Source organism: Cricetulus griseus, assembly GCF_003668045.3.
Source record: "Cricetulus griseus strain 17A/GY chromosome 1 unlocalized genomic scaffold, alternate assembly CriGri-PICRH-1.0 chr1_0, whole genome shotgun sequence".
Lineage (NCBI taxonomy): Eukaryota > Metazoa > Chordata > Mammalia > Rodentia > Cricetidae > Cricetulus > Cricetulus griseus.
In genome coordinates this window covers 151983011-151993606 of record NW_023276806.1, presented here as the reverse complement: position 1 = coordinate 151993606, position 10596 = coordinate 151983011, and the positions used below count along the sequence as shown (strand labels likewise).

The 10596-nt window shown below is 45.9% G+C and overlaps 1 protein-coding gene across 1 annotated transcript; it reads left to right on the top strand.

Moving 5' to 3' along the window:
* Positions 1 to 614: 614 nt before the first annotated feature.
* Positions 615 to 10358, top strand: C1H12orf45 (chromosome 1 C12orf45 homolog). Its single transcript, XM_027392521.2, has 4 exons — positions 615 to 769; positions 2110 to 2196; positions 4905 to 5041; positions 6363 to 10358. The coding sequence occupies exons 1-4, from the start codon at positions 655 to 657 to the stop codon at positions 6579 to 6581; spliced, it is 558 nt and encodes a 185-aa protein (XP_027248322.1). The 5' UTR covers positions 615 to 654; the 3' UTR covers positions 6582 to 10358.
* The last annotated feature ends 238 nt before the right edge of the window (positions 10359 to 10596 follow it).

Genomic DNA, 10596 nt, shown 5'->3' with positions numbered 1-10596 from the left:
AGGCGTGTGTCACCACCGCCCGGCATGTAATCCTTAGCTATTTAGGAGGCTGAGTGACATAGGAGGACCTTGATTACCAAGCCAAGCTGAGTAACTTGGTAAGATTTCGTTTAACAAATAATTTAAACCAAGCGCGGTGATGGGTGCCGGTAGATTTAAGTAAACAGAAACTGAAGTAGGAAAATAGGTAGGTAGGAGGTCAACCAAGCCAGTATGACAAAATAAATTGTTTCTATTTTAAGAACAGGGTAGAGAAGCTGGGTGTGGGTGTGGTGGCTCCCGTCTATAGTCCTGGCTTTTGGGAGAGTAAAGCCGGGTTGCCACAAAGACCACAGAAACCTCCCCCAACAACAACAAAGGCCTCACACTATGTTCTTCATCTTGTATTTATTTGTCTAAACCAAGCCCCGCTGATTCTTTGCCAATAACAAGGGAGACCTTTTTGCTGGACGCCCCCGCTCGTGCTTCCGCAGCGCTCCGCCCACGCTGAACTCCCCCACCCCGCTTCCGCCTCCGCCTGCCGGAGGCTTCGGCCCCGCCCGGCTCCCCACAGTCACCGCCCATCTCTGACTTTCCGCCAATAGCCGCCTTGGCCCCGCCCCGCCCCGCGTCTTTCTCCATCCGGGTTCATTTCCCTCGTGCTGGTTTGCAAGTATGGAGCTTCACGGTGAACGCGTATCTAGTCCCACAGCTTCGTCGTCTTCTGGGGGCCGCTCGCAGGTCACGGTGTCCAGGGAGCTGCTGACCGCAGGGAGCCAGGATTCAGGAAGTGAGCGGCGGCGGAGAGAGGGCTGGGCGGGCAGGGCCGGGGACGCACGCTGTGGGGAGCATGGGATGCTGAGGGGACCGCGACTCCGCGGGGCTGCCACGGATATGACTGCGCCAGCCCGGGCAGTTCTTAGGAAAGGCTACACGGAGGGCCTGGCCCGGCTGAGATGATAGGTGACAGATGAATACCATTTTTAATAACCTTTGTGTTAGGCACGCACTGCTTAGTATCCCCTTGGTGGAGGGAGACGTGTGCAGGAAATCCACTCAGCCTTTCAGATGGTGTGGTACAGCGGGGCGTGGTGGTGCACGCCTTTAATGCCAGCATTTGGGAGGCATGGGCAGGCGGGTCTCTTGAGTGGAGGCCAGGACAGCCGCTGGTATAATACAGTGAGACCCTGTCTCCAAAACAAAAGAGTGGGTTCAAATCCCTAGTCCGCAGTGGGGCTCTTATGAAAGTTGCTTTCTTTAGGCATCACACTTTGACTCAAACAGGTAGGACTACCCATAGAATTTTAATGAATGCATAGAAGTTCTTGTGCCTGCTGCATATTAAGTATCGTGGAAATGATTTGGGAGGTCCCAAGGTGTCTGATTCGCTGGAATTGAAGTTACAGACCAATGTGAGCCACCATGTAGTTGCTGGGAGTGAAGCGCTAGCGCTCTGCTCAGTCAGGGTCTGGCCTGTCTGAGTGCTGGAATTAAAGGTCTGCTCCATCTTGGCGGCGGCGCCGCTGCTGATTATTATTATTATTATTATTATTATTATTATTATTATTATTATTCCAGAAAGTGGAATCTGATGTACATTTGTTACAAATGAGTAATGGAGATGAGATGGGCTGAACACAGGGAGATGGATGTACATAAAGAATATGTAGAAGAGTGTTTGCCCCTTCTCCCCCTCTGCTCCTGGACTTTATCCCTGGCTGGTCTGGAGCATCCTATGTAGACCATGTTAACCTCAAACTCATAGCTACTCCTACCTCTGCCTGCCCTGGTATGTGCCACAACACCTGGCAGTTACTTTAGGAGATCTCTCAGTAAAGCCATTTACAAAGCAGTGTGGCCACATGAGCCTGGAACAACCCCTATGTTGTGGGAGGCAGAGACAGAAGGGTCACTAAGGAACTCTTAAACTGAAACTTTACAAACCAGTCCTGCATCTGCGTTGCTCTCTCAGCATTCTTATCATCCAAGCTCCCACAGAACAGACTGCAGACAGTCACAGGAACTGTTGTTGATGGCCTCTGTCGGTGTTCTGCAGTGCTGAGGGTTAACTCAGTGCTGAGTTGCACCCCTGGCTCAGCTGTATTTATGATATAAATTGTGTGTTTTCAGGTATCTGGGACCAGTTGCTTATCAGCTCTAAGCCTCATCCCAGGAAGACCTCTACTCTTCAAACAGTTCGGATGCAGAGGAGCCCTTGTAAGTGCTGCCTTTCCACTCTAGGGGAGCACTTTCCCAATGTAGGCTAATTAATCCTTTGTTTGATGGGATTGTCTTCATGGCTCATATCAAACTGTAGAGTCAAATACAGTAAGTCTTATAGTGAGTAAGTCATTGTCTGTGGAATAGGATTTCTCACCTTAATCTCTTGCCTGCAGTTTTTTCAGAATATATTTTATTTTCTTTTTGAAACTGAAAATAATATTGCTGGCTGAGTCAGATGTCCTACATCTGCAGTTGGAAAATGGTAACAGAGTTTGGCTTGGGTAGTTATCAAGACTTTACTTGTTTGAAAAAGCTCTTATTGTTCACATGCTTTGGAATATTAAATATGGTTATGGAGACCAACAATATTAGTTAACTGTTTTGTTTTGATATAGTCCGTGTAGCCCCTGTAGTCTATGTTGTATAGAAGTGTTCTCAGAACTGGAGCATTCCCTTCTAAATCAAAACATTTTTTAAAATGGTGTAAGGATGCTCTTAAGATACAGAAAGTAAGCCAGGAGGTGGTGGTGCGAACCCTTAATCTCAGCTCTCAGGAGGCAGAGGCAGGCAGATCTCTTGAGTTCCAGGCCAGCCAGGGCTACCAAGAGAAACCCTGTCTCAAAAAGCAAGCAAGAAAAGAAAAATAGCTATAGTCAGTAAACACCCTTTGGAAGTAAATTTACAGGATTCCCTAAGGATTACACCATCGGTAATAGGAGAAACCTAGCTGCTTGTGGCCCCAGCAGAGAGCTGCAGGGAGGCAGCCCAGTAAATTTACTGATTCACTAAGTTACTCTTTGGAACCCCATCTAAGTGAATACATGTTACTTCATGACCCCTTAAGGCTTCACTTCACATACCAAGCTAAACTAGAACTCTGTGTAGCTCAGGCTGGCCCTGAACTTATTGTGTCCCTGCTGCCTCATCCTCTTGAGTTGTGGGATTACAAGCATCAGTTTTGCTCACAGCTTTACATGGTAAATCCTAATAATAAAATAACCTAACAGAGCCAGCCCTCTTCGTTAATCACACTACAGTATTGATGAATTGCATGCTCAAAAGTGTGCTCCCCCTCATGGAGATTGTTGAAATAGCTTTCATAAAATCATCAATATCTGTGAAAAAATTTCATTTTTAGAAGGTCAGTTGAGATCCTCAGCCTTCCCAGTGCTCCCCACAGTAATGCTCCATGAGTCTTTGCTGGTGTTGCTACAACTTGAAACTGGTATTTTTTGCAGGCTGTGCAAGCACTCGTGCTGAACTATATTCCGGTCGTTTCTCTTCTTTTTTGAGACAGGGTTTCTCTGTGTAGCTTGACTGTTGTGGAACTCACTTTGTAGACCAGGCTGGCCTCAAACTCAGAGAGATCCTCCTGCCTCTGCCTCCCAAGTGTTGGGATTAAAGGCGTGAGCCACCACTTAGAAGCAGAATTTATTTTGAGATGGGGTCTCTCTAAGTTGCTCAGGTTGGCCCTGAACTCCCTCTGTAGCTAGGTAGGCCATGACCTTGTGATCTTTTCTCCTCCTACCAAGTATCTGTGCTGTATGGACCTTCGCCAAAAGGCCAAGCTAGTGATTTACTTTTTTTTTTTCTTTTTGAGACAGGGTCTTACATAGTCCAGGTTGGTCTCAAACCTTCACTGTGTAGTTGAGAATGACCATGAACTCCAGATTCTCCTATCTCTCCCAATTTTAGAATTACAGTTATGTGCTGCCATGCCTAGCTTTAGTTAGCCTTTTTTCCCCCCCTGCTCCTGGACTTTATCCCTGGCTGGTCTGGAGCATCCTATGTAAACCATGTTAACCTCAAACTCATAGCTACTCATACCTCTGCCTGCCCTGGTATGTGCCACAACACCTGGCAGTTACTTACTCTAAGAGATTGCTCAGAGTAAAGCCACTTAAAAAGCAGTGTGGCCACATGAGCCTGGAACAACCCCTATGTTGTGGGAGGCAGAGACAGAAGGGTCACCAAGGAACTCTTAAACTGACCTGAAACTTTACAAACCAGTCCTGCATCTGCGTTGTTCTCTCAGCGTTCTTATCTTCCAAGCTCCCACAGAACAGCTCACTCTGGTTTTAACAACCCAGAGTTCCAAAGTTCTTCCACAATCCTCTTAAAAACACATGGTCAGGTCTGTCTCAGCGATATATCACTATTGTGGTACCAGTTTCTGGCCTAGTTAGGGTTTCTTATGTGATGGAACATTATGACCAAAGCACTTTGGGGGGGGGTTATATGGCTTACACTTCCATATTGCTGTTCATTGCTGATGGAAGTCCACACAGGAACTCAATCAAGTAGGACAGGAACCTGGAGGCAGGAGCTTATGCAGAGGCCATGGAGGGGTGCTGCTTACTGGCTTGCTCAGCCTGCTTTCCTGTAGAATCCAGGACCACTAGTACAGGGTTGGCCCTCCCCCGTGGAGCACTACTTAAGAAAATGTCCGGCAGCCAGATCTTGCATGAGTTTTTCTCAGTTGAGAGTCCCTCTTCTCAGATGCCTCTAGCTGGTGTCTAGTTAACTAGACGAGCCAACATGGTAGTGAAATCGGATGTGTGTGTTAGAATTCTGAATTGCAAAGAGAGTGAAAGCTTGGAGTTAAAGGAAAAACTTGGCTGCTTTTTTTTTGAAATGAAAGAACCCAGAGTCAGAAACTGTAAGTTTATTAATCTGGTTGCATGCATGTTTGCTTTCCACAGTGTTAGACCAAGTTCAGGCCTTTCTCCCACAAATGGCCCAGGCAAATGAAAAGCTACGTAAGGAAATGGCAGTTGCTCCAGTTGATCGCTTCAATATTGAAAATATTGATGGGACATCCGGAAACATCATACAGATGGTAACTGTGCCCTATTTCTGTTTCATGTGATGGAATTAGTGTACTTGTTACCAAAACAGGGAAAGAATGATGTTTCAAGGTAGCAGGTCGAATTTAGCCTGTTGGTTATAATTTGCTGGCCCTTGGTCAGAAATGTAAATCTCATAAAGACAAGAAAAGTAGAGTGTTTCTGAGACAGTGGGATTGGGGGGCGGGCAGGCCTCATGTAGCCCAAGTTGGCCTCATTGTCAGTCTTGCCTATCTCCCCACTGTTGGCTGGAATTGTATATGTGTCACTATGGCCAGTGTTTGTATTTCTTAAGTGTCCAGTGTGGTGCCTGACAGTCCAGTGGATCTCCACCTTAAGACCATTGGAAAACAGATATTTACATTATGATTCATATAGCAAAATTACAGTCATGACATGGCAGTGAAAATAATTTTATGGCTGGGGGACACTATAACATGAGGAACTATATTAAAAGGTCACAACAGCATTAGGAAGGTTGAGAACCATTGCTCCATTTTTTGTGTGTGTGTATGTGTGTTGTTTTGTTTTTCGAGACAGGGTTTCTCTGTGTAGCTTTGGAGCCTATCCTGGCACTCACTCTGGAGGCCAGGCTGGCCTCAAACTCAGAGATCCTCCTGCCTCTGCCTCCTGAGTGCTGGGATTAAAGACGTGCGCCACCAACGCCTGGCCCATTGCTCGATTTTTATTCAGAGAATGCTGTTGAATGTATACTCGGCAGGAAGAACCTTTTTTTCTTTTTAAAATTTTATGTACATTGGTATTTTTCCCTGCATGTATGTTCCTCTGTAGTTATAGACAGTTGTGAGCCACTGTGTGGTTTCTGGGAATTAAACCTAGGTCCTCTGAAAGAGCAGCCAGTGCACTTAACTGCTGAGCCATCTCTGCAGCCCAGGAAGAGGCTTTTTAAAGACATAAGTAAAATAACATCCTTCAAACTGATGCTGACTTTGCTCTTACGATATATTTTAGCCCCCTAAAACATGAAAGTGCCATTGTGTTAAGCACACAGCCAACCTGTGCTCCAGAATTTATAATGAATACCGGTAGCTTCCTCTGTTGATTTTAAGAGTTAATATGTTAGTATGTGTCTGCCACCTATGTGGGTGCCCATGGGGGCTGAAGAACCAGAGAACTGGTAGACTTCCTGAAGCTGGAGTTGAGGTCATGGGTGCTGAACTGGGGTCCTCTGGAAAAGCAGTAAGCACCCTTACCTCTTGAGTAATCCCGGCAGCTAGCCATATTGCTTTATTAGAACATGTTACAGAACTGCCCTGAAGTAGATTTCTCAAACTGACAATTTTTTTTTTATAGGATGTGGCCTTATTTGAGATGAATCAGTCAGATTCAAAAGAAGAGGAGAGCTCAGAAGAGAGCTCACAGGATGGGTCTGAGAACAGTGCAGAGTCTGAAGATGAAGACTGCATCCCCTCTGAAGTCACCATAGACAACATAAAGCTTCCACATGCAGAAGGTGGCAGAGGCAAGATTGAGGTTTTAGACAGTCCGGCAAGTAAAAAAAAGAAGCAGTGAGATAGACCAATGAAAAGAGGCAGGTGCTCTCCACCTGTGACTTGTGGGGGAAGGTGGTTCCTGGGGTGATGGGCTTCAGGGTCCCTGTGGTACCCTTTAAGTGTCAAAACGAAAACTTCATTAATCTGGGCATCTTCTAAATAGAAAGTGACCAGAGCTTGACTGCAGAGAGGGTAGTGCCCTTGGACATTGAGACATGAAATACGGAAGAAGTAACTTGATTTGTTACATGCAGGCATTTGCCCAAGTTGACATGGTCTGCACAGTGGCCTGCGACTCCGTGAAGCTCATCTATTGTGAAGCTAAAATAAGGCTCTTGGTTACAAAATTAGGTACCAAGGCAGATCGCAGTTCCTTGTAAGGGAACTGGGTACTAGAGACCACCCAGGATAATGGCACTCTGCCATTTAAGGTGTGATAGTGGCTATATTTTATTCAAGGAAATCAAAGCTGCCTCTTAAAGATTTGTAAGGTGCAGCATTCAAGTCCAGTAAGGGCAGACTGATCTTTGCTCTTACTGTAAAGAGGTTTAGTGTTTACAAATCTATATCTGTGCTATATCACTGTGTTGCTGTATGAATATGAATTCATGTAAACATTTCCTTCAAATTGTAATGGTACTGACACCTTATAGGATGACTCCATTTCTCCAGTTGGTTATCTTACAGTGGTGGGTGGCTTGAGTAGCTGTTCTGCCTCACCAGTCAGGATTGTTTTATCAGGGCTAGCAAGTGCCAGAGGTGGGAGGGTGAGCCATGCCTCCAGGAGGCTACTTGAGTATATGAACCATGCCCCTGTTACCTGGAGGACATGGTAACAGCGCTCTCGCACTTATCCCAGTGGTTTGACATCCTGTGTGTTGAAGCTTACATCCTTGCTGCCTCTAAGCCAGGGTCTCTGGTTGGTCCTCCTGGCAGCTGCTCCTCCACAGTAAGACAGGTTAGGGTATTAGGCCTGGACCTAGTTTCCTACCCTCCGGCTCTTACACCTTCCTGCACCTTCTTCCTCCTTAGTCCCTGAGCCTTAGAAAGAAGTATTATGCCACACAAGAGGAAAGACTGCAGCTGTGGATGCATACTCCTAAAGTGATACAGGCTGTCAGTGCTGCTGTGCCAACGCAGGCTGTCAGAAGGGCACACAGCTCCATGGTACTGACCTAAGCCAGTGGTCATAAGCATCCTGCAGGTCTGTGTAAGAATCATGTCCTAATTGGGTTTTCTAGTGCTGCACACAGATCCTGAGTATAGCTGTGCATATACCCAGGGCCAGTCTGTAGCCTGTCTCTTGACTTAAGAAACAACTGTGGAGGTATGGTTAAGAACTTGACAATACTCTTAGCCCCAGGACTTTGCTTATGTTGCTAATACAGGGCCCCTGCTTAGGGACTAAATACATAAGTAGGTGTTCCTGTGACAAACATGGTGGCTTCACATCTTGGTGAGTGCCAAGCTACAGAGCCACAGCTGAGGCATAACACTAAAGCATTCTTTTTTTGGGGGGTGGGGTCCTGAGACAGGATTTCTCTGTGTAGCCCTAGTTGTCCTGGAACTAGCTCTTGTAGACCAGGCTAGCCTCGAACTCAGAGATCTATCTGCCTCTGCCTCTTGAGTGCTAGGATTATAGGTGTGTGTCACTACTGCTGAGCTGAGTAAAGCATTCTTATTACCATGTACAGGACAACAAAGGTCATAAGTAGTTCTGAAACTGGACATGCTCCCACCAACAAAGAGACGCTAGGTACTTCATTTGGGAAGCTTATACATAATCATACAGGGAAGGCATGTTGGAGACCGATACATTTCTTCCAGAGCATACTCAGTTATAGTTGTAGCTCAAAGAGGAAAGGTGACAGATAGGAGGGAGCATCCTTGAGGGGAAGCCTACATTGTGAAGATGGTTGGGGAAAGTCCTGGGGTGCTCTTAGGCCTGCATCACAAACACTGGGTGAGTGTCAGTGGCTGCTTTGGGATAATGCAAGGCTGGAAAAGGTGGCTGACAGCTCAGAGAGGGATTTGGAGGAGTTCCCTCATAATACAAATGTTTGCTCTTTATTGCACCTGTAGTACCCTTTTGAAACTCTTGAGGCAGCCACCATGCCAATCGTAGTGTCTGATTCTGTCTTTTTAGGCACAATGAGCATTAATCATATAAATGCCCATTTTGGCATTAGTTTCAATTTCATGATGCCCAGAAGGTAGCGGGTTTAGGCCCGGTTGTAGTTTGCTCTCTACTAGAAGCAAATGTTTAGAACAGGAGGCAGAGAGTGAGACTGGGCCTGGCTGGGCTTTTGAAAACTCAAAGCCCACCCCCAGTGACACACTTTTTCCAACAAGGCCACACCTCCTAACACTAAACGGTTCCGCCAACTAGGACCCAACATTGAGATGTATAAGGACCATTCTCATTTAAACCACAGTAATTGATTGGGTATATACATATTTAGCAAAGCAGTGGTGGTAGTCTTGTCGTTTGGGTATACCGTTTTAGCCCCAAGTTTCTGACCTGAGTTTAAACATGAGGAGGCTGGGCATAAAACTGGAAGAATGACTGTACCTGTGCTGATTGCATCACCACTGAACATGCTGTTCCATGTGTAACAAGCAGATGGTGGAATACTTGGGTTCCTTTGCCAAGGGAGGCTGTAGGAATGGGCTCCCCCTTGTGGCCTATCTGGATAGTAGCCCCTGATGCTAACCACAGAGATGGAGCAGTGTATCCTGGTTTAAGCCCAGGTTGGTCTCCTAAGTCAGAGTATGTGGTATCTTCAGAAGTTGGGGAAGACCTCTGGTATACCTCTGTATACCTCTGGTATACACCCAAGTATAGTGACAATAGTAGGTACCGTGTAGGGTCTTTTGGGGTCTATTTCCCTGGCCAACAACTCCTAGGAAGGTAGACCACCACTGGCATTGGAGTTTTATTTAACAGCCTTGTGGTTCTGGAAGCACCATTTATGCACATGGGTTGTCATTTTTTAGGCATCAGCTGCCACTTAAGTGTTTGTGCCATCTCTGTAGTCTAATTTTCTGGCACCTTAGAGACTTGACAAAAAGCTCTCCAACATCCCTTTTCAGACATGGTTTTACAATCAGTAAAGCAGACCCTGCTGGATCCCCCTGGCTTCAGGGTTTCTCTCTTTGGCAAGCAGTTGCTCCAGTATTGTGGGTATTGGGTTTACACCCCACTGTGACAGGTATATCACTGAAATTGTCTGTTCAGGTGGGTTAGGCCTTAGGACCAGTTACATCGAAGGTAAACATTAGGGCACTAGGCACACGGTTGTTTAAGCCGTCCCACAGGACTCTTAAGTTGATTCAAAACTTTGAGGGACAGGGTCATGTTGGGGGAGTTGGAGAATATTGGAGTGCAGGTGATCAAGGTGGATTGTATGAAATTGTCAAAAAATAAATATTTTTGAAAAAATATTTAAAGCATCTGGTGGCACATTCTGTAGTCCTAGCACTCAGGCTGAGACAGGAGGATTGAGAATTGAGGCCAGCCTGAGCTGTACAGCAATACCGAGTCTGCAAGGAGAAATGGCCATGGATCCCCCTTGTGTCCTAATTTCATGCCGTCCCATCAGGTTATGCAGGGATGGGCAATTGGGGGGGGGGTGTTAATTGGTGCCCCAGAAGTCCATTGCTGCAAGGCTGCTGCAGGACTTTTGTAGTGACCCTATCATACTGGTTATTCACTAGCTATTATGTCTATCTACAAAACCACAATGTTGCTCCTATTTGAATAAATGTGTTCTCCATCTTCCCCACCCTCTCAGTACCCCTGATCTCATGTCCTGTTTGTCCTGTCTGTCTATCCTCGCCACCAATTACTACTTTCGAGTTCGTTCCTAGAGTTTAAGACTTTATATTTGTTTATCTTACACATTATAGGTTGGGACCCATAGATGAGGGAAAGTATGCAGTTTTTGTCTGAGTTTGAATCACCTTATTTAATATACTTTGTAGATATGCCTGTCTTTCCTGAAAATTTCATTTTTCTTCACATCTAAATGATA